Source organism: Zootermopsis nevadensis, unplaced genomic scaffold (assembly GCF_977971745.1).
Source record: "Zootermopsis nevadensis isolate Lab colony 2312 unplaced genomic scaffold, Znev_1.0 Znev_ptg000017l, whole genome shotgun sequence".
NCBI classification, from domain to species: Eukaryota; Metazoa; Arthropoda; class Insecta; order Blattodea; family Termopsidae; genus Zootermopsis; species Zootermopsis nevadensis.
The window spans coordinates 615,167-641,089 of NW_028259149.1; the positions used below are offsets into that span (position 1 = coordinate 615,167).

At 33.8% G+C, this 25,923-nt stretch overlaps 1 protein-coding gene and 1 long non-coding RNA gene across 12 annotated transcripts; one reads left to right on the top strand and one right to left on the bottom strand.

Moving 5' to 3' along the window:
• Positions 1-288: 288 nt before the first annotated feature.
• Positions 289-25,899, bottom strand: LOC110830569 (uncharacterized). Of its 11 annotated transcripts, none has more exons than XM_087350836.1 (7): positions 25,431-25,897; positions 24,199-24,914; positions 22,578-22,700; positions 20,360-20,449; positions 18,949-19,119; positions 4,629-4,799; positions 289-2,959 (listed from the first exon to the last, which is right to left on the bottom strand). In XM_087350836.1, the coding sequence occupies exons 2-7, from the start codon at positions 24,532-24,534 to the stop codon at positions 2,948-2,950; spliced, it is 903 nt and encodes a 300-aa protein (XP_087206962.1). In that variant the 5' UTR covers positions 24,535-24,914; positions 25,431-25,897; the 3' UTR covers positions 289-2,947. The 11 variants fall into 11 exon arrangements, 10 of the variants coding, with proteins under 10 accessions (XP_087206962.1, XP_087206963.1, XP_087206961.1 ...); XM_087350837.1 differs by having other exon boundaries at positions 289-3,412; positions 25,431-25,893; XR_015535541.1 differs by lacking the exons at positions 289-2,959; positions 4,629-4,799 and adding exons at positions 15,401-15,917; positions 17,746-17,884 and having other exon boundaries at positions 25,431-25,899.
• LOC147873442 (uncharacterized) lies at positions 11,388-16,529 on the top strand. The gene is made up of 2 exons (XR_015535557.1): positions 11,388-11,509; positions 13,322-16,529. It is a non-coding gene; the product is annotated as an uncharacterized LOC147873442 (long non-coding RNA).
• Positions 25,900-25,923: the final 24 nt, after the last annotated feature.

The window sequence follows — 25,923 nt, forward strand, 5'->3', positions numbered from 1 at the left end:
TATATTTCATAAAGGCATCACAATCATCGACTCATGAAGATTACAATGCAGGAATGATTCCCAAACCTACACTCAGTGGCGGCTCATTAGTCTGAGGAGTGGTAGTGCTGCGCTAGTTCAAGTTTGCTTCACCCTGCCAGACTAGTTGTTGGAAAAACCTACTCACATTCTTAGCCTAATAGGGAGAGAAAAAAGTGAGGTTAACCAATCTATTTGTTGGTATCTAAAGTATCGAAAAGCAAGGATACACAGATGTCGTTATAGAGCTGATAAAAATCTTTCGAGCGATATAGTTAACCATATACTGGGTTCAATCTACAGTACAGAGAAGTGCAAGAGAAGAGTCTAAAACATTACATCTGAAGTTCACTAATTTCAAACAAAATCGGAAATGACCTTGTATTACAACTTTTCATCATCTACTTATTAACATGTTGTAATCCTTGCATCTCGTTATTCCGAGAAAAGAATCTCATAGACACTGAAAATGTCGACTTGGAAAATAAAAACAAATAAGGACAAGTATGACAACTGCAACCATTCTGACACTATCTGTCCTTTGTGAATGATGCCAGTGACATCAGAGGTGTTTGTGGCAAATGACCTTAGCTTGAGTAGAGTGCCTGGCCTCTGTTTGCATGGCTGACGGTGTTAATATGAAGACTGACAACTTTGCTCAGTGTGGTTGCATAACTAGCTGGTGATTGTCCAACACTACAACAAAGTCACTTTCACTGAACAAAACTGAAATGTCTCTTCAAATAGGAAAATTCCATAACATATAACATCTTGACAATCCAATTAGCTGTTTGCTCTCACGTTCTTACATATGCACAGATGAATAGGCATAGCAAAGCTAATAGGTACATTTCTGTAGCCTTCAGTTTCAAATGTGCTTAAAAGTCCATATTATGCTGGTCCGTAGTAACTACATCACAGAACGTCTTCTGGCTGTGGATTAAAGAGAAGACCTCATGATGTAGGGGTAACTATTTCATTCTAAATACACCCATGGAATTATTAGGGATCATCACTGATGATTCTTATGTCATCAGTCAACAATGAGCAGACATTCTGCTTTTTTGAGGTACTAGAAAAAAATCAGTAGTACAATGGAAGACATATCAGCTATTTATAGCCTTCAGGAAAGCCTATGACTCAGTTAGGAGTGAAGCATTATGCAAGTATAAGGTTCAGATCCTGATCTACTTCCCCAATAATAAATTACCAATCAGACCATAATATCCAGTAGCTCATGAATAATATAATATTTTGTATTAATATGATACAGCTGTAGCAGGTAACTTCTTTTAAAAAAGACAATAACATCAAAATATGAGCTTAATTCAATTTTGTATATTTTTTAAGTATCTATGAAGGTAGTTTGCCAATCAAATATAATAATATAGGAAAAATCAAGAAAAATTGGATTATGCAAGGATAAAATATATCCTGCAAATGTAAGAGAAGTCATATCTACAACAGGAACAGTTATCACCCAAAAACAAGAGCATTCTATATTAAGTACTGTAAAATCATGAATGATGTTATAAAATAAGCTAGAACGCAGTATTACAGTAGACTAATAACAAATTCTGGTAATAAAATAAAAAGAACATGGTACATAATAAAAAGGGAGAGAGGAAAATACATTTAACTAAACTGCTAACTACTTCTTTGGAAGAATGTGAGGTTAGGTTATGTCATCACATGCACAATGGTCCCAGAAACATCTGGCATTAGGAGAGGTGTGTCTACTGAAGACGAAGCCTTCAAACTAACAGACAATGAAAAAAATGCAGGTTAGAGGAATTTACTGTGATTTAGCAAAATCTTCTAACCGTGTAGATTATTAAATTTTGTTAACTAAATTACATTATGATAGCATTCGAGGAATACCTTAAAAATGGCTCAGATCCTAGTTAAGAGAGAGAAAACAAAAGGTTTGAGTAAAATCACCAAAAAAGTATCAATGTACACCATCATCATGAGACAAATAACAAAGTTCTGTATGTTAATAATTATTTCTGACTTTGAAATAATTAAATAATTACATTTTTTCAGGCAGATTGTGGGAGTGCATCACACAGGTAAATTGCAGCAAGAATGCCCTATAAATGGCAGCTGAATTAATATCTTGTAATATACTGGTGCTGAAAGTATTCATAATGCAAGTGTCCGTCAAATGACTTTCACATATCTCATAAGAACATGTAGATATGAATTTCATAAACAGGTTTCGGAATGTATGGTGGGGTCAATGTACTGGGATATAAGCAGCACTTCTGACAACTGAAACATGTTTTATGATGTACACAGAAATTTACCTGAATGTGAGAAGCAACAGCAATGCATTGAGTGAGGTTCACAACACCAGAATACAAGTAAACACAAAATTTTCAGAGACCAATAGCCTGTGTTGACACGCATGGAGGACATTCCATAGTGACGGTCTTTATCTATATATATAAGTAAAACTACAAAAAGTGTCATGGTCTGTTAAAGGAACAAAGTCAGTAATTGATTGCATATTAGATAATCAGAAAACAGGAACATTAATTAAAGATGTCCAAAAATTATTATTATTATTACTAACTGCATATGGGTTTATACTCGGTGGCAGTGGTGTTACAATAAGACACAGACAAAACAACACACACCACTCAAAATAAATCAACTCATAAAATTACAAAACCATAAGGCACACACATTACTCAAAATAAAAACACAAGTATTTAAACACAACAGATAACCTAAAGTAGATAACTTAAAAACTAACACCAACTAGACATAAGACAGTAACAGTAATGAATTACATACGTCATGACACATTACTTGAGATTTGAGTTTCTCAAAGAATCTAGTATGAAGATGGCCGTCTTCTGCGTAATCTGACAGAAGTTTACTGATGTTTCCGAGGTGCTTGCTGCCTCCGTCATCGGGGCAATTACTCATAACCCTGATGATGTTATAACATTCTAGTTTACAATGGAACAGTGTGATTGTATGAATGATAGTTTTATGCTCAACAATATCACAATAAATGAGTGATGTATCATGTACTTGACAAAAATTCATATCCTTTATAAAAACAATAAATCTTAGTTTTTTTTCCATTACAGCAACATTTAATCGTAATGAATACTATTTGACATCCACAAACAAAATAATATATTTTGAGATGTTACTATACAAAGAAAACAACAGAATTTGTAGGTACAATTTTATATAACAAACAATATGGCTTATGGGACCTTAAGATTCATCACCGAATTAACCAAAGCCCTACACCAGTCACTGTCCTGGGCAAAAAAATCCATTCTCCTTCAACTCCTTTCTCCCATAGATCCCACTTGAAATTATTGTCCCATCTTCTCTAGGTGTCCCCAACGGTGGCATCCCCTCAGGATTCCTGAAAAATACCCGGTCAACACACCATTTCCCATCCATACATGCAACATGCCCCACCCATCTCATTCATCTTGACTTAATCACCCTGATAATACTAGGGGAGGAGTACAAATTTTTAAGCTCATTATTATGCAGTTTTCTCCATGCCCTATCGTCTTCTCTCCTAGGCTCAAATATCATCCTCAACACCCTATTCACAAACACCTGCAATCTATGTTCCTCCCTCTGAGTGAGAGACTATGGTTCACGTCCATACAAAACAATTACAAGTAAAAATCACCTGCCAGTGATACGGTAACAAGCTTAATTTAAAATTTCTTATATCTGAAGTTTCAGGTGACTCTGAGAGCGTATATCTGTTCATCATTCAGTAATAACCCTAATTATGAATCCTGTGATGAAAAACTTTCAGACAGTAATCCAGAGATTCAGCTTATCTTTTCCTCGTAGTAAACAGTAACACGCACTTAAACCTAAGTTTGCTGTTTAAGGGAGAAGACCTAATTTGATCCAAACTGCAGCTAATCTAAAATTGTCAGTAAATGACAACGAATTACCCAAAGACAGGAATGCATTTTACATTTGATGGTGTCTAACAATTGATGTAGCATTTCTGTCCTAAATACCTACCATTAAATCAAGTGTGTCTTACAAAGATGCAGTCTTAAAATGAAGGCAATAAAATACTCCAGAAAATTAACAGTGTCCAACATAGTCACATAACAAATCAACTAATATTACATTTTTAGAGGGTCGTCAATTATCCTGTTAAAGGTCCTTAATGGAAATGGCTGGTCTATGCCACTGTAGTGATACACGCCGCAACAAGGTTAAAGGAAGAAAGAATGAAAAGGGAAAAAAGAAAGCTGGAGAAAATCCAGAAACATACACAGATCCTCAATACTGTGCACACAATTCAATGGGAAGTAACAGCATCAAAAGAAGACATACTGGAACGTCTGGACAAACTATCAAAGGGTTGTGTTTTCTACATCTGTTTAAAACACTTCTTGTATTTCTCAATATTTAATATCACACATCTTAAAACAAATATAACACAAAAAAGAAGCTACATTCCACAAACAGTAAGCAAAAATCCAAATCCTTTGCACAATTTTTCCAACGCACACTTCAAAACATATTCAGCAGAGCAGATTTGCTTCATGTGGACAGACAAATGGAGATGCAATGTATCTAACAATGCTCACACAACTCACCTCATGCTCCGCCTTTATTACTGGAGATGTTATCAAAAAAGGATCCTCCTCCACTTTCACATCTACCACACCCTCAACTTTGATATCGATGATTTGATCGTCATCATAAGAAGACTCGAGACACGTTCCACTATAAGAATCAGGTATCACTTTCTGTAAATTGATGGAGGCCTGTAAAATAACCATACTCATTATGAGTCATGACTGTGCTGTCTCACTGCAAGAAATAGAATAATTATCAATACAATTGGACTGAATCAAATTATTAGTAGCTGCAGAACTTCATTAAAGGAGACTGAAAATGGTGGAGTTTATTTAAAATTGCTGTTTTGATTCTTGACATGATCCATCATTTGATATTTTAAAACAAGATCACTACGTTCTCCGAACTACATCTGCTCTGGTCCCACACGAGGGAGTAATCCCAAGGGACTAATAAGACTTTTCTATGGAACCTATCAGAATTGCTATTTTCACGAGCTCTCAAAATATAGCGGTTTTGTTTTAGAATATCAAACTATAGACAAAGTCCATAGAAACAACAATATGCAATATTAGAACCTGTTTCATAAAGATTTTCTTGCGTATAACTTTCAAAACCACTACTATGGAAAAAAAATTTCTAATACAATTATCACTTTAATAATATAGTCTCCATGTAATATGAAATCAAAGACATCGACATCAGTTTACTTAGCTTGTTCATGCCCAAGCAGTGACAATGGCTCAGCTGATTATGTCTTAGCTTTAGTAATCAGAAGGTAAAGCACATATTAAATGGTCAGAAAAAATTTTGTTACAGGGTTTATTCGATACTTACATGTATACACAACTAATAAAGTGTAAACAATAATGAAATTATATGTTGTATGTTTTGGACAGAAATGCTCAGCAGAGCATCACATTAACATTCCTCTCTCCCGGCAAACTTTATATATGAAGTCAAGTTAACCTCTTAAATATCTGATGTAATTAAATATGTGAAGACGACAGAGCAAAGGAGAATATTTGGGTCTATAGAAACAAAGTCATATATAAAGCTGAAAATGTTATGACACAAATTGTCCCTTAATTAAAAGTCTCCATGGCTGCATATTTATCTCCTGATCAATGCTTAATATTACGTACTTAATGTTAGCTTCCCATATAACTAACTAACTAACTAACTAACTAGATGGCTTACCGAACCCGAAGGTTCATCACCGAATTAACCAAAGCCCTACACCGGACCCTGTCCTGGGCCAACGAAATCCAGTCTCCTTCGACTCCTATCTCCTATAGATCCCGCCTGAGATTATCCTCCCATCTATGTCTAGGTCTCCCCAGCGGTCTCTTCCCCCCAGGCTTCCCAACTAATACCCGGTGCACACCTCTTGTCCCATCCATGCGCGCTACATTAGCTTCCCATATGGAAAGAGTTAAACAAAAATGACAACACTGTTCTAATATATCAGTACTATTTGCATCAAGTTACATAAGAAATTAAAGACAATCTTAAAACATTCATAGTTCCTGTGTATTTTATAAGATTTATGGGATATATCTGTCTAAAATATTCCTCAGTTCGGTCAATGTTTAATTTCATATGTTTTAAAACTGATGCAACACAAAATTAAAATGGTATTTCATAAATAGTGCCCAAGAAAATTCAGTTCTCTGGCACCATTATTCAAAGGACATTTCAAAATCCATTCACCAGAGTGGAATTCCTTCATGTGGAGATGGACAAGAGAAACACAATACTCAGAAGTACATAAAAATGTGAATCTCGCCTCATGTTCAGACTTTATTAATGGAAGTTCTCCTAGAGGATCCTCCTCTTCATGTGTATCTGCAAAATCCTCAAGTTTTATATTCATGATCTGCGAAAGAAGACGTTACACAAGTCTCATTCTATGAACCAGGTACAACTTTAAGAAAAAGGAACTTATGCAAAACCTCCATACCTGATGCTGATCATGTCCACGTTCTGTCCATTTAAAATTTCAATGTAAAATGTAACCATAACACAATCAGACAGGAGAGAGCAAGGATCGATAACCTTTTTGGGTGACAGGTAACTTGGAAGAGCTGATAATTACAGTAAGCATAATAAAATAGCATCTATATATATATATGGAATGAAACAATTAGATTACAACTGTTAACTCATATCCTGTACCAACACCCTCGAGAAGAACTAAAAACATTAAACATTTAAAATGGAATTATTTATTTCTTTACTGAACTAAGCCTGCTGAACAGACTAGTCCCCAGGCAGTCAAGACATTAGCCGCATATACGGAGCCCACAGGTTTACAGAGTCAGTTCAAAGAGCCTGCCACTGGTTGCTATCCTTAGCCACAAGGATACAGTTCTTGTGCTTATATCCTAATTCTTTAAGAACTATTTTAATATTATCCTCCTATCTATGTCTTGATCCCCCAAGAGGTCCCTTCAATTCAGGTTTTGTAATTGAATTCTTGTATGCAATTCTAAAGTTTACATTCCCTAATCATCGTAGTTGATTTGATAACAATAATAATTAATATTTGATAAACAGAAATGATTACGAAGATCCTTAATAAGCAGTTTTCTCCAGTCCCCATTATTTCCTTCACTGTTCCAAATATTGTTCTCTGTACCCAACAGTCAAAAAGCATCAATGAATTTTCTTCCCTTAACCCTTTACAGCTGAAGTTTTTAAAATAACACTAAATGAATCTGTTAGTACCTGCCTGAAAGGAAACACCACACATTCGCATTAGAAAGATCAATTGGCTAACACATGCGGCAAGCCATCTCTAATAAGTATGACTGTACATGAAACATGTTGTAATGCTACAGAACACAAAACAGCGACAATCACCTGTTCAACCACGTAAAAAAAACATAACCTTTATAAAATAAAGAATGAAAGTAAGAAATTGAATTCCACTTGGCAAATAACAGAAAAATAATTAAAATACAAATATAATGTGGAACAAATTTAACAACAGTAAACGCTTAACATCGATGTAAAAACAACATAATAGCACAAATGAACAAACGACATAAGGAAAAATGAAATACATTTGAATACACATGCAAACAAACCTGGCTTATATCAAAATTGAAAAAATTCTGATAAAAATAGCTTTCCAAACCACCGATTCTTTAAAAAACACACCAAAAAACCTAAATCACAAAAAAATTGATGATGGAGGTGCAAATACACTAAACTGTAGAGACTGCACACTAATTATATAGCACAAACAGATCACACACTTCACGAGGGGTTTAAAGAACATGTATTTTCAATATGGAGCAATTGAGATCACGTAATGCACAACATATCCCAAATACAGGAGAATCCTATGGCCCCACAAAAGATACTTGGAAATAATAAAAACAGTGAGTAAGAAAGACGTTTGAACTATTAGAAAAACAGCATATACTGTACGCAGTAAGGCTGTAATTTATAACAAAAACTTCACACCAAAATATAAGATTCTGTCAAAACAGATATATCATAAGACTTGTAAGTGGAAACATCATATGAAAATCAATCTAAAAATGATGTAAACCAAATTAAATGAATAACGAAAAGAAATTCTTATTCTATTAAAAATATATTAAAATTAGCCGTCAATCACAATATAATATTATTAAAAGATTAAAATATCTTTTTACGTTCCCTATCGAGTACTCGATTTACATGTGGAACATACACGACATGTTTCGGCTATATATAGCCATCATCAGGTGTTATGTATTTAAACTTTTCACTGAATTACTGATTTTTTACTGATTTTTAATGATTTTTAGTCTTCATTTTTCTTATGATGTTCTAGTCCTTTATATTGTTTCTTCATTCGTTGTAGTATCACAGGTCACTAATATGTTTGTATTTCGTATTGATGTCAATGTTTTGTATATGGACTGTGAAGTAAAGGTTTCAAACTATTAATGAAAATTGAATATAGAAAACAAAATAAATAGTTGAAATTAATCATGTGAACTTACCCAAGAAGTAATATCGTATCAGGTTTATGAGAGATCGGAGATGTACTGTACTGTATTGGATCGTGGCTGGTTACCGACTGCGGTGCTAGTGGTGAAAGGAGGTTTGTCAGGGTTGAGGTCAAGGTACTGAAGTGCTTTAAAAATGGGGTTGTTAAGTACAATATTATTATCATTAAGGCATATGTTTTGTTTATAATTTTGACCTCAACCCTGACAAACCACCTTTCACCCACTAAGCACCGCAGTCGGTAACCAGCCACGATCCAATACAGTACAGTACATCTCCGATCTCTCATAAACCTGATACGATATTACTTCTTGGGTAAGTTCACATGATTAATTTCAACTATTTATTTTGTTTTCTATATTCAATTTTCATTAATAGTTTGAAACCTTTACTTCACAGTCCATATACAAAACATTGACATCAATACGAAATACAAACATATTAGTGACCTGTGATACTACAACGAATGAAGAAACAATATAAAGGACTAGAACATCATAAGAAAAATGAAGACTAAAAATCATTAAAAATCAGTAAAAAATCAGTAATTCAGTGAAAAGTTTAAATACATAACACCTGATGATGGCTATATATAGCCGAAACATGTCGTGTATGTTCCACATGTAAATCGAGTACTCGATAGGGAACGTAAAAAGATATTTTAATCTTTTAATAATATTATATTGTGATTGACAGCTAATTTTAATATATTTTTAATACTATATAAATCACAATATGACGCATCTACAATATCTTATAAATTCTTATTCGTAAAAATTTCCAGATGAACACAATTATTACTATTTTTAAAGTCTCTGTCTCACACACATGCTTAAGTGTGTTCGCATGTGCACACACACTTTCTAACAAGAAACCAATATGAACAAGAGCATTATATTTAATTTGAAACATATTCGACTAGTTAGTATTTATTTACAATTACTGGTGCACAGTTCTTCTACAAGCCTGAAAAAGGTGTCTATGTTACTTTGTATTACAAATTAAGATAACGAATATACGTACTCATTCTTACAGGTCTGGAGCACTACAGGAGCAAATCAGAGTTAGGTTATAAAGGTACAGCAATGTTCTCTCTTTATAACTGTTTCACAGATAATAATAACTCATACAGTAAAAACAAACACACTCAGGCATGTGTATAAATGGACAGCAACAAAAGCTCATCTGAAAGGAAAGCTTACCTCAGTTTCATCTTTTTTTATTGAAAGTGCTGACTGTACATGAACCTCATCAGATATCTTGCAAGCGGAATCATTTTCATTTAGAACATCAACATCATTTTCCATTTTGATTATACCAGTGTTCTGCTGAAAAATTAAAAACGAATTATAAAATTGTGTTAGAAACTCTCAAAAATCGAGGAAAATGGTTGTACTCTGAATAATGAATATGAGCAATATTGTAGGAATATGACGATATTCATGCATGCCTGTCATAACAGCTAAACATAAAAAATATAAGTAATTTACATTCACACAGTGTGTGTTATGTACAGAATTCAGTACAGATTACAATCATAGTCGTATATGTTGAAGAATATATTTGAATTGAAGGGCACTCAAAATTAATTTCACCCAGGTACCCTCATGATCTACATATCTACATAAATGGACATGTCAATAAACAGAATATGCATATCTGAGGCACTGATGATCCCCATGCTCTGCATCCTGAAAAATGCACAGGGTGGGACGCTATTTCATCAGATGGATTTTTCATACTGATCTTCCTGGATGACATAAGTAATGCCGCACGCTACTTGCAGATCTTACAAGGCTATTTTGTTCACACTCTCCAAGCCATGGGATAGAACATGGAATTAAAATGTTCCCAACAAGATTGGGCATGACTACATATGTGAAATGTGATTCAGGACATATTGAATGAAAATTCCCATGAAATGGTCACCTCCGACCAGATATCCTGCATGATTTGGACTTGGATAAACCTGTCAAAATACCCACTTCATCTGAATCTCTGATTATTTTCTTTAGGATACAGTGCCTCTACCAACAGCGAAGTACGAATATTTCTCGTCACTAAAACATGTTATTACATTAATTGTTCTTACCTTAAGTTTCAGAAGTCTTGTTGCTGTTTGAGCAGATCCCAATGACACGCCGGATTGTGCAGCTAAACTTGCCAAAGATTGCCTTGGACTTTTTTCTAATAGAGCCCCAATTTCATCCAATTTCTCTTCCGTCAATACACTCCGTTTCCTGTTCTTCTTTTTATCCAAAACTGATCCCGTGCTACGAAATTTTTTTACTAATCTCTCTATCATGGACCTGCTAGGAACACATACTCCAGGAAAATGTCGGAAAAATTTACGGCGGCATCTTCCGTAGGATGAATATTTTGTATATGTTTCGACTAAGAACACACGTTGCTTAATACTATACACCATATTATCAACGTCAATCCGCTACGATAGACGCAATTAAATTGATTCACCAGCGACTCAAGGAATGAACGTGAAAATATACCGCCCACACCAAGAGAGCCGGCCGACCTCGCACTTCAAGCACGACCACAGCGTCATAAATTGAAGTCCCTGTACATTAAAATTAAACCAGTTAATAATGCACAAAATACATAACCTAAATTCAAGTACATCTTCTTCGTGGTTTTCCAAGGCACTATTTTCCTCTACTTTCCGAAGAAATTCAGTGTAGTTCCTGGATTGGAAGTACTTCAAAATGTCTACAGAAGCAGGCACGGAAGGGTAAAAATGCATGTGTAAACACAATTCGTATACTCTTATGAGGTTGTGAACCAGGATGGCCTACATGACAAAAACAATTCATTACACGTGTTAACATGTGACGACTATAGATGGTTCTTGTACCAAGCAATAAGACTTACATACGTAAGTGAATGAATGCCTGTAAAATCAGGAAGAAAATATGTATAACTAAATTGAAGTAAAGGAAAGAAAAGTATTTCACTAGTCCCAAACGCAATGAAAAAATGCTACTGCATTACTTGAAACATAACAAAATTTATATTTGAAAATTATAAAAATAATTTTACAATACAGAAATGTCTCTATATTATGATCAGTTTACACGAGAAAGTGAACGAAATCAAATTCATAGTACAAAATACATTTGATTATTTCCTCACATTGGGAAGAGAAATTAGGTATCCCAGTAAAATTACACAAAATCGGGGAATCGAACATAATGACGATCACACTGACAGAAATATATTCTGGTGAATGGTCGGTGAAGTGACGAACAGGAATAAACAAAAATATATTAAATTATGTACAACATGCCCTTCCACAGATGCTAGGAATTTTGTGACACTCTTTAAAAAGCTGTAGGTCGCAAACATAAACAACTCTAGAAGAAGATAACTGTTTTTTTAGCCTTCTAGCTCATCTTCATAAGAGACGTTACTTTGAACTCACTGAATTAATGAGTATAACCTCACTTTGAATCTTGATGTAGTAAAAATAACATCCCTTACAAAACGATATTTATCAACACACTATCTGTACAAAAAGCTTTGGGCCAAATATTAAACTCTTTTTAAAAACATATTTCTCAATTATATTATTTCCACGCAATGTCTATCGGCAAAGTATCTAAACGCAAAATATATCCGAACAGTATATATTTTTTTCCCGCTACATGGATTCAAATTGTTTTGTTGCTGTGGTAATTTGGTAATCGTTACAGTAAAAACTTCGTAGTAGGGACGAATGTGCCCTGCTTTAATTAGAACAAATCGATTAACTGCTGAATAATTAGCAAATTATGAACATTACTAATAATATATATTACACTAACAATTCCGAATGAAAATTCATGACAAAATCAAGATCAGATTAAATTCAGGGAATGCTTGTTATTATTCAGTCCAAAATCTATGTCCTAACGCCTAATATAAAAAACAAAGATGAAGGTACACACAAAAGTGTAATTTAGGCATAGGAACACTAAATTCCAGGACTATATCAATCGTGTTTTTTTTAAAAGGTCACTTAGTTTCGGATGCTGGATCTAATTCCTTCCTCAGTTTATAAAAGAGGGGATGGAAACCTACTCAGTTAGGTTCACCAAAACGTGTTCCTGGGTCACTGGACTTGAGGATAATGGGAGGGGTTATGTATCACAGAGAAAACTGCACATTGAAGAGCTTTATAGCCTGGAAGATTAAAAATTAGTTGGATCTATAATTGCCCTCCCCCAACCACCTACATAGTGTGTACTTTACTTACCATTCAATACAGTAGTTACTGCTTCTTGCATAAATGATCTGCATTGCCAGAGCACAGATCCCTTTCAGGAAGCACAACTTTTTTAAATGCTTCTGATCTTTGATTGTAGTTCCATGTTCAGGTTCTTATGACAGCTTGGTTCTCTCTGGCAGGTTGCCATGCAAATACATCATTCATTCTACAAATAGTAAACATGTTGCCACCTGAACAATTATGTTTAAGTGTTGTGGAAAGAGACATTTTTAAGAAGTACATGAAATTTTTAGAGGGATTCAGAACACATTTCTGCTGAACTGCTTTGTAATTCTGAACGTAAGACTGGGAAGGAACATGCCTACTTAAAAGTCACTGCTAACCACCCAACAGGAGAAAAAGCATTATAAAAATTTGATTTTTGTTCCTGTAGGGGATAATATTTCCCCAAACTTAAATTACTTCTTGCCTTTTCTGCAGAGTCTGAACGAGCCTGAAGCAGTGCTGATCTACACCTGGGCACAGCATAACTAGCATATATATTTCTTAAAGGCATCACAATCATCGACTCATGAAGATTACAATGCAGGAATGATTCCCAAACCTACACTCAGTGGCGGCTCATTAGTCTGAGGAGTGGTAGTGCTGCGCAAGTTCAAGTTTGCTTCATCCAACCAGATTTGTTGTTTGAAAACCTACTCACATTGCTTAGCCTAATAGGGAGAGAAAAAAGTGAGGTTAACCAATCTATTTGTTGGTATCTAAAGTATCGAAAAGCAAGGATACACAGATGTCGTTATAGAGCTGATAAAAATCTTTCGAGCGATATAGTTAACCATATACTGGGTTCAATCTACAGTACAGAGAAGTGCGAGAGAAGAATCTAAAACATTAAATCTAAAGGTGATATAGTTGCGTCATATTGTGAAACTAATATTTAATTAATTATTCGGTTTTTGTCCGTCTAATTACAATTCATATATAAAATTTACAATTAATATAATTAAAATATCATTTGATGTTCCTCATCGAACAATCGATTTACATTTGGAACATCTATTTACAACATGTTTCGGTTCCTATACGAACCATCCTCAGGTGTAAAAGTTAAAATTATAAACTTAAAATCTAATTACAATTTCTGATATGCAACTTTTTGGTGTTGTTCACTTCCAGATTCATTTTTACATATTGGAGTGAATGTTTTTCGATGTTCTACATCGGCCTGTAATGCAAATGATTTAAAGAAATATTAATGAATATGAAAGAATATAGAAACAAAATAATATATTGGAAAGTAAAATTGAACATACCAAAGATGAGATTGTAGATATATCTTGATGTGTCTGGAAGCATTAACGTATCCGAACAGACATGGCTCACTACTGATCGCGGTTGCATGTAGGGAGAGTGAGTGAAAGGTGGTTGTTGGGGGTGGGGTCAAGCAACTGAAGGGCATTAAAAATGGGGTTATTAAGGTAAATATTATTATCGTTTAGGTAAATGTTTTGTTTAAATGTTTGCTGTATATGATATTTTTCTATTGTATCTCTCTGTCTTTTATTTTGCACTATTTTTAGAATGTCCATGTTCAATTTTACTTTCCAATATATTATTTCATTTTGTTTTTATATTCTTTCATATTCATTAATATTTCTTTAAATCATTTGCATTACAGGCCGATGTAGAACATCAAAAAACATTCACTCCAATATGTAAAAATGAATCTGGAAGTGAACATCACCAAAAAGTTGCATATCAGAAATTGTAATTAGATTTTAAGTTTATAATTTTAATATATATATTTATTTTCACAGTCTATACACAAACGTTTTTGTTAAATGATGTTGTTAAAATTATATAATATTAAAACATTAGTAGTATAAAATATTATATTTTTGGCGCTTTTTATCGTAAATACGATTTACATTATTAAGCGCTTTTTTATTTATTAAACGACATGTTTCGATGGATAAGACCTCATCTTCAGGTTTATATCAATTTTATAATATTTTAAAATTATTAGATATTTTTTATGCAATGTATTATATTAATCTGTGGTTTGCTTGTAGATTTTCTATTTTCATGCTGGGTTGTTTGTTTGTATTCAGACGTTTATTTTCAAGATGTGTTGTGCGGAGTAACTTACCTCTGATAGCTGGTGAAGATAATCTGTAACTACTAATGTTTTAATATTATATAATTTTAAAAACATCATTTAACAAAAACGTTTGTGTATAGACTGTGAAAATAAATATATATATTTAATCAACACAAACATGACGCATTTAAGCTACAAATTATAATTTTAAATTTTACACCTGAGGATGGTTCATATAGGAACCGAAACATGTTGTAAATAGATGTTCCAAATGTAAATTGATTGTTCGATGAGGAACATCAAATGATATTTTAATTATATTAATTGTAAATTTTATATATGAATTGTGATTAGACGGACAAAAACCGAATAATTAATTAAATCTAAAGTTCACTAATTTCAAACAAAATCGGAAATGACCTTGTATTACAACTTTTCATCATCTACTTATTAACATGTTGTAATCCTTGCATCTCTTTATTCCGAGAAAAGAATCTCATAGACACTGAAAATGTCGACTTGGAAAATAAAAACAAGTAAGGACAAGTATGACAACTGCAACCATTCTGACACTATCTGTCCTTTGTGAATGATGCCAGTGACATCAGAGGTGTTTGTGGCAAATGACCTTAGCTTGAGTAGAGTGCCTGGCCTCTGTTTGCATGGCTGACGGTGTTAATATGAAGACTGACAACTTTGCTCAGTGTGGTTGCATAACTAGCTGGTGATTGTCCAACACTACAACAAAGTCACTTTCACTGAACAAAACTGAAATGTCTCTTCAAATAGGAAAATTCCATAACATATAACATCTTGACAATCCAATTAGCTGTTTGCTCTCACGTTCTTACATATGCACAGATGAATAGGTATAGCAAAGCTAATAGGTACATTTCTGTAGCCTTCAGTTTCAAATGTGCTTAAAAGTCCATATTATGCTGGTCCGTAGTAACTACATCACAGAACGTCTTCTGGCTGTGGATTAAAGAGAAGACCTCATGATGTAGGGGTAACTATTTCATTCTAAATACATCCATGGATTTATTAGGGATCATCACTGATGATTCTTATGTCATCAGTCAACAATGAGCAGACATTCTGCTTTTTTGAGGTACTAGAAAAAAATCAGTAGTACAATGGAAGACATATCAGCTATTTATAGCCTTCAGGAAAGCCTATGATTCAGTTAGGATGAAGCATTATGCAAGTAAAGGTTCAGCTCTTCATAAACCTCTAGAATAATAAATTACCAATCAGTCCAGTAGCTCATGAATAATATAATATTTTGTATTAATATGATACAGCTGTAGCAGGTAACTTCTTTTAAAAAAGACAATAATATCAAAATATGAGCTTAATTCAATTTTGTATATTTTTTAAGTATCAAGAAGGTAGTTTTCCAATCAAATATAATAATATAGGCAAAATCAAGAAAAACTGGATTATGCAAGGAATAAAAATATCTTGCAAATGTAAGAGGAATCATATCTACAGCAGGAACAGTTATCACCCAAAAACAAGAGCATTCTATATTAAATAAAATCATGAATGATGTTATAAAATAAGCTAGAACGCAGTATTACAGTAGACTAATAACAAAATCTGGTAATAAAATAAAAAGAACACGGTACATAATAAAAAGGGAGAGAGGAAAGATACATTTAACTAAACTGTTAACTACTTCTTTGGAAGAATGTGAGGTTAGGTTATGTACAATAGATTATATCATCACATGCACATTGGTCAAAGAAATATTTCACTTCAGGAAAGGATAATCCACTGAACACGCAGGCTACAAACTAACAGACAACCAAAAAATGTTGGTTAGAAGGATAGACTGTGATTTAGCAAAAAATGTTGACTGTATAAATTATTAAATTTTGTTAACTAAATTACATTATGATGGCATTCGAGGAATAGCTGAAAAATGGCTCAGATCCTAGTTAAGAGAGAGGAAACAATAGGTTTCAGCAGAATCACCAAAAAACTATCAATGTACACCAATATCATGCGACAAATAACAAAGTTCTGTATGTTAATAATTATTTCTGACTTTGAAATAATTAAATAATTACATTTTTTCAGGCAGATTGTGGGAGTGCATCACACAGGTAAATTGCAGCAAAAATACCCTATAAATGAGTGCCGAATTAATATCTTGTGTTGGTCGAATGACTTTCTCATTTCTCATAAGAACATGTAGACATGAATTTCATTTACAGGTTTTCTAATGTATGGTAGGGTCAATGTACTGAGATATTAGGAGCACTTCTGACAACTGAAACATGTTTTATGATGTACACAGAAATTTACCTGAATGTGAGAAGCAACAGCAATGCATTGAGTGAGGTTCACAACACCAGAACACAAGTAAACACAAAATTTTCAGAGACCGATAGCCTGTGTTGACACACATGGAGGACTTTCCATAGTGATGGTCTTTATGGATAAATATGGATAAAACTACAAACAGTGTCATGGTCATTTAAAGGAACAAAGTCAGTAATTGATTGCATATTCAATAATCAGAAAACAGGAACATTAATTACAGATGTCCAAAAATTATTATTATTACTAACTGCATATGGGTTTATACCCGGTGGCAGTGGTGTTACAATAAGACACAAACAAAACAACACACACCACTCAAAATAAATCAACTCATAAAATTACAAAACCATAAGGCACACACATTACTCAAAATAAAAACACAAGTATTTAAACACAACAGATAACCTAAAGTAGATAACTTAAAAACTAACACCAACTAGACATAAGACAGTAACAGTAATGAATTACATACGTCATGACACATTACTTGAGATTTGGGTTTCTCAAAGCACCTAATATGAAGATGGCCGTCTTCTGCGTAATCTGACAGAAGTTTACTGATGTTTCCGAGGTGCTTGCTGCCTCCATCATCGGGGCAATGACTCATAACCCTGATGATGTTATAACATTCTAGTTTACAATGTAACAGTGTGATTGTACGAATTACAGTTTTATGCTCAACAATATCACAATAAATGAGTGATGTATAAAAATAAAATCTAAAAATCACCTGCCAGTGATACGGTAACAAGCTTAATTTAAAATTGCTTATATCTGAAGTTTAAAGTGGCTCTGAGAGCGTATATCTGTTTATCATTCAGTAATAACCCTAATTATGAATCCTGTGATGAAAAACTTTCAGATAGTAATCCAGAGATTCAGCTTATCTTTTCCTCGTAGTAAACAGTAACACGCACTTAAACCTAAGTTTGCTGTTTAAGGGAGAAGACCTAATTTGATCCAAACTGCAGCGAATCTAAAATTGTCAGTAAATGACAACGAATTACCCAAAGACAGGAATATTGACAATGCATTTTACATTTGATGGTGTCTAACAATTGATGCAGCATTTTCCGTCCTAAATACCTACCATTAAATCAAGTGTGTCTTACAAAGATGCAGTCTTAAAATGAAGGCAATAAAATACTCCAGAAAATTAAGAATGTCCAACAAAGTTATATAACAAATCAACTAATATTACATTTTTAGAGGGTCATCAATTATCCTGTTAAAGGACCTTAACGGAAATGCAGGTCTATGCCACTGTAGTGATACACGCCGCAACAAGGTTAAAGAAAGAAGGAAGGAAAGGGGGGAAAAGACAGCTGGAGAAAACCTTCAAACATTCACAGACCCACAAAAATGAGCATAGAATTCAAAGGGAAGAAATAGCATCAAAACAAGGCTTACTGGAAAGTCTGGACAAACTATCAAAGTGTTGTGTTGCAACATCTGTTTAAAACACTTATTGTATTTCACAATATTTAATATCACACATCTTAAGATAAATATAACACAAAACAGAAGCTACATTCGACAAACAGTAAGCAAAAATTAAAATTCCATTGCACTAGTTTGCAATGGACACTTCAAGATCCATTCAGCAGAGCAGATTTGCTTCATGTGGACAGACAAATGGAGATGCAATGTATCTAACAATGCTCACACAACTCACCTCATGCTCCGCCTTTATTACTGGAGATGTTATCAAGAGAGGATCCTCCTCCTCTTTCACACCTCCGCCAGCCTCAACTTTGATATTGGTGACTTCACTGTCATCATAAGAAGACTCGAGACACGTTTCACCATAAGAATCAGGTACAACTTTCTGTAAATTGATGGAGGCCTGTAAAATAACCATACTCATTATGAGTCGTGACTGTGCTCTCTCACTGCATGAAATGGAATAATTATCAATGCAATTGGACTGAATCAAATTAATAGCAGCTGCAGAACTTCATTAAAGGAGACTGAAGATGGTGGAGTTTATTTAAAATTGCTGTTTTTCTTGACATGATCCATCATTTGATATTTTAAAAAAAGATCAGTGCGTTCTGAGAACTACATCTGCTCTGGTCCCACAGGAGGGACTAATCCCAAGGGACTAATAAGACTTTTCTATGAAATAGATTTTTCTAACAGAAATATGACTTCAATAGTATAGTCTCCATTTAATATAAAATCAACGACATCCACATCAGTTTACTTGGCATGTTCATGCGAAAGCAGTGACAATGGCTCAGCTGATTATGTCTTGGCTTTAGTAATCAGAAGGTAAAGCACATATTAAATGGTCAGAAAAAATTTTGTTACAGGGTTTATTCGATAGTTACACATACTCACTACTAATAATGTGCACACAATAATGAAATTACATTTTGAATGTTTTGGACAGAAATACTGAGCAGAGCATCACATTAACATTCCTCTCTCCCGGCAAACTTTATATATGAAGTCAAGTTAACCTCTTAAATATTTGATTCAATTAACGCTGTGCCAAACCAATACAGCAAAGGAGAATATTTGGGTCTACAGAAACAAATTCAAAAACAAGGCAGAATATGCTGTGACACAAATTGTCCCTTAATTAAAAGTCTCCATGGCTGCAAATTTATCTCTTTATCAAAGTTTATTATTAAATACTCAATTTTAGCTTTCCATATGGAAAGAGTTAATGATGCTTAACAGAAATGACAACACTGTTCTAATATATGAGTACAATTTGCATCAACTTACAAAAGAAATAAAAGATAATCTTAGAACATTCATAGTTCCTGTGAATTGTATAAGAAATTCAATAGCATGCAGTATTTTGAATACAAAGCTCTCGAATTATACAAGATTTTCTAAAATATTTCTCAGTTTGTGCAATATTTAATTTCATATGTTTTAAAATTATGCAACACAAAATTAAAATGGTATTTCACAAAACTAAGCAATAAAATTCAGTCCTCTGGCACCATTTTGCAAAGGACACTTCAAAATATATTCACCAGAGTGGAATTGCTTCATGTGGAGATGGAAAAAAGAAACACAATACGTAATCCTACGTATTTCTTAAAAGCTCATAAAAATGTGAAACTCACATCATGTTCAGACTTTATTACTGGAAATTTGGTTAGAGAATCCTCCTCCTCGTGTGTATCTGCAAAGTCCTCAAGTTTTATATTCATGATCTGCGAAAGAAGACGTTACACAAGTCTCATTCTATGAACCAGGTACAACTTTAAGTAAAATGAAGTTATGCAAAACCTCCATACCTGATGCTGATCATGTCCACGTTTTGTCCACTTACAATTTCAATGTAAAATGTAATCAAAACACAATCAGACAGGATAGAGCAAGGATCGATAACCTTTTTGGGTGACAGGTAACTTGGAGGAGCTGATAATTACAGTAAGCATAATAAAATAGCATCTATATAAATATGGACTGAAACAATTAGATTACAACTGTGTTAACTCGTATCCTGTACCAACACCCTCAAGAAGAACTTAACAAATTAAACATTTAAAATGGAATGTTTAATTTATTTACTGAACTAAGCCTGCTGAACAGACTAGTCCTCAGGCAGTCAAGACATTAGCCGCATATACGGAACACAAAGGTTTACGGAGTGAGTTCAAAGAACCTGCCACTGGTTGCTATCCTTAGCCACAAGGATACAGTTCTTGTGCTTATTTCCTATTTATTTAAGAACTATTTTAATATTATCCTCCTATCTATGTCTTGATCCCCCAAGGGATCCCTTCAATTCAGGTTTTGTATGCAATTCTAAAGTTTACATTCCCTAATCATCGTAGTTAATTTGATAACAATAATAATTAATATTTGATAAACAGAAATGATTACGAAGATCCTCAATAAGCAGTTTTCTCCAGTCCCCATTATTTCCTTCACTGTTCCAAATATTGTTCTCTGTACCCAACAGTCAAAAAGCATCAATGAATTTTCTTCCCTTAACCCTTTACAGCTGAAGTTTTTAAAATAACATTAAATGAATCTGTTAGTACCTGCCTGAAAGGAAACACCACACATTCGCATTAGAAAGATCAATTGGCTAACACATGCGGCAAGCCATCTCTAATAAGTATGACTGTACATGAAACATATTGTAATGCTACAGAACACAAAACAACGACAATCACCTGTTCAACCACGTAAAAAAACATAACCTTTATAAAATAAAGAATGAAAGTAAGAAATTGAATTCCACTTGGCAAATAACAGAAAAATAATTAAAATACGAATATAATGTGGAACAAATTTAACAACAGTAAACGCTTAACATCGATGTAAAAACAACATAATAGCACAAATGAACAAACGACAAAAGGAAAAATGAAATACATTTGAATACACATGCAAACAAACCTGGCATATAACAAAATTGAAAAAATTCTGATAAAAATAGCTTTCCAAACCACCGATTCTTTAAAAAAACACCTAAAAACCTAAATCACAAAAAAATTGATGATGGAGGTGCAAATACACTAAACTGTAGAGACTGCACACTAATTATATAGCACAAACAGATCACACACTTCACGAGGGGTTTAAAGAACATGTATTTTCAATATGGAGCAATTGAGATCAGGTAATGCACAACATATCCCAAATACAGGAGAATCCTATGGCCCCACAAAAGATACTTGGAAATAATAAAAATAGTGAGTAAGAAAGACGTTTGAACTATTAGAAAAACACCATATACTGTATGCAGTAGGGCTGTAATTTATAACAAAAACTTCACACCAAAATATAAGATTCTGTCAAAACAGATATATCATAAGACTTGTAAGTGGAAACATCATATGAAAATCAATCTAAAAATGATGTAAACCAAATTAAATGAATAACGGAAAGAAATTCTTACTCGTAAAAATTTCCAGATGAACACAATTATTACTATTTTTAAAGTCTCTGTCTCACACACATGCTTAAGTGTGTTCGCATGTGCACACACACTTTCAAACAAGAAACCAATATGAACAAGAGCATTATATTTAATTTGAAACATATTCGACTAGTTAGTATTTATTTACAATTACTGGTGCACAGTTCTTCTACAAGCCTGAAAAAGGTGTCTATGTTACTTTGTATTACAAATTAAGATAACGAATATACGTACTCATTCTTACAGGCCTGGAGCACTACAGGAGCAGAGTTAGGTTATAAAGGTACAGCAATGTTCTCTCTTTATAACTGTTTCACAGATAATAATAACTCATATTGTAAAAACAAACAAACGCAAGCATGTGTAGAAATGGGCAGAAAGAAATCTCATCTGAAAGCAAGGCTTACCTCAGTTTCATCTTCCTTTATGGAAAGTGCTGATTGAACATTAACCTCATCAGTTACCATGGCAATGCAATCTTTTTCACTTACAACATCATCATTTTCCATTTTGATTATATCCATCTTCTGCTGTAAAATTAAAACTAAATTATAAAATTGTGTTAGATATCTCAAAAATTGAGGGAAATAGTTGTACTCTGAATAATGAATATGAGCAATATTGTACGAATATGACGATATTCATGCATGCCTGTCATAACAGCTAAACATAAAAAAATATAAGTAATTTACATTCACACAGTGTGTGCTATGTACAGAATTCAGTACAGATTACAATCACAGTATATGTTGAAGAATATATTTGAATTGAAGGGCACTCATAATGAATTTCACCCAGGTACCCTCATGATCTACATATCTCAAGAACCTAACATTATCATGTAAACACTAGAAAGTATAATTTAAAAAGAATTGAAATTTATGAAAGTGAAATTTAATGTACCACACATAAGTGTTCCCAATAACAAGTCAAAATAACTTATATTCTTCTCTTTGGGTGAGAAATCAGGTTTTACACCCACACAAAATATACAGAGTCATCTAGAAAAGACATTGTTGTTACAAATCCCAATATTTGCTGATATCCTGCGCTGACATTAATAAGTTTGGTGTCATTGAACATGTAAGATGTTAGAGACTTCTGATCAATTATTAGTGCTTCCTAAGCGGGACATTCCGCAAGCAGTAATAAGCAAGCTGGCATACACAAGTGAGCGGTGTGTGTTTTGTATGAAACAGTTTGTTTTATCAAACTGCGAGTGTTGTATGATGCAGCGTGAGTTTAGAGTGAGACTGCAGAGAAAGTCATAAAAGATCGACCATTTAAATGTGAATGAAAAAGTTCTGGGTTGGCAGAAAGATGTTTGTGAGGATACCAGAAAACACTGCATATACACAGACAGCACTTTTGCTTAGCCAAGGGAAACCTGTAAAATGGCTGTCACAAGAGCTTGGTGTAAAGGTTTAAAACAATCATCCATTTTAACCGGAATAAGAAAAGACTTAAAAATGTTTGATTATAAAATTCAGATCCAACAAGCAGTAATGGATGTCGATGAAGATAGTTAAGTCATTCATTTCATTAATATTTAGAAGAAGAGAAGACAGTTACTCATCACATGTTGTTCTCTTTACTCCAGTTTCACATAAATGGACATGTCAATAAACAGAATATACATATCTGAGGCACTGATGATCCCCATGCTCTGCATCTTGAAAAATGCACAGGGTGGGACGCTATTTCTTTAGATGGATTTTTCATACTGATCTTCCTGGATGACATAAGACTCTCCAAGCCATGGGATAGAACATGGAATTAAAATGTTCCCAACAAGATTGGGCATGACTACATATGTGAAATGTGATTCTGGACATATTGAATGAAAATTCCCATGAAATGGTCACCTCCGACCAGATATCCTGCATGATTTGGATTTGGATAAACCTGTCAAAATACCCACTTCATGTGATTCTCTGATTATTTTCTTTAGGATTCAGTGCCACTACCAACAGCGAAGTACGAATATTTCTCGTCACTAAAACATGTTATTACATTAATTGTGCTTACCTTAAAATTCAGAAGTCTTGTTGCTGTGTGAGCAGATCCCAATGACACGCCGGATTGTGCAGCTAAACTTGCCAAAGATTGCCTTGGACCTTTTTCTAATAGAGCCCCAATTTCATCTAATTTCTCTTCCGTCAATACACTCCGTTTCCTGTTCTTCTTTTTATCCAAAACTGATCCCGTGCTACGAAATTTTTTTACTAATCTCTCTATCATGGGCCTGCTAGGAACACTTTGACCAGGAAAATGTCTGCGAAATTTACGGCGGCACCTTCCGTAGGAAGAATATTTTGAATATGTTTCGACTAAGAACACACGTTCCTTAATACTATACACCATAATATCAACGTCAATCCGCTAAAGCAGACGCAATGAAACTGATTCACTGGTGACTCAAGGAAAGAACATGAAAATCTCCCGCCCACACCAACAGACTACCGGACGACCTCGCACTTCAAGTACGACGGCAGCTTTATAAACCGAAGCCTCTGTACGAGAAAATTAAATCAGTTAATAATGCACAAAATACATAACCTAAATTCAAGTACATCTTCTTCGTGGTTTTCCAAGGCACTATTTTCCTTTACTTTCTGAAGAAATTCAGTGTAGTTCCTGGATTGGAAGGACTGCAAAATGTCCATAGAAGCAGGCACGGAAGGGTAAAAATGCATGTGTAAACACAATTCGTATGCTCTTATGAGGTTGTGAACCAGGATGGCCTACATGACAAAAACAATTCATTACACGTGCTAACATGTGACGACTATAGATGGTTCTTGTATCAAGCAATAAGACTTACATACGTAAGTGAATGAATGCTGTAAAATTAGGAGGAAAATATGTATAACAAAATTGAAGAAAAGGAAAGAAAAGTATTTCAATAGTCCCAAAAGCAATGAAAAAATGCTACTGCATTACTTGAAACATAACAAAATTTATATTTGAAAATTATAAAAATAATATTACAATACAGAAATGTCTCTATATTATGATTTGCTTACAGGAGAAAGTGAACTAATTCAATATCATCCGTACAAAATTCATTAGATTATTTTTTCACATTGAGAAGAGAAATTATGTATCCCAGTAAAATTACACAAAATTGGTGATTCGATCATAATGATGATTACACTGGACAGAAATATATTGTTATGTCAGAATGGTCGGTGAACTGAATGTATGAAAAGTGACGAACAGAATTAACTACACATATATTATATTATGTACAACGTAACCTTCCACAGTTGCTAGGAATTTTGTGACACTCTTTAAAAAGCTGTATTCGCAAACATACACAACTCTCGAAGAATATGACTTCGTTTTCTTAGCCTCCTAGCTCATCTTCATAGGCAACGTTATGTTAAACTCACTTAATTAATGAGTATAACCTCACTTTAAGACTTCGTGCAGTCAAAATAACGCGCCTTACAAAACGATATTTATCAACACACTATCTATACAAAATGCTTTGTGCGAAATATTAAACTTTTTTTAAAAACATATTTCTCAACATTATTTCCATGCAATGTCTATCGGCAAACTATCTAAACGCAAAATACATCCGAATAGTATATAATTGTTTTCGCTACATGCTTTCACATTTGTTTGTTGCTGTGGTATTTTCGTAATCGTTACACTAACAACTTCGTAGTAGGGCCGAATGTGCCCGGCATTAATTAGTACAAATCGAATAACTGCTTAATAATTCGCAAATTATGAACACGACTA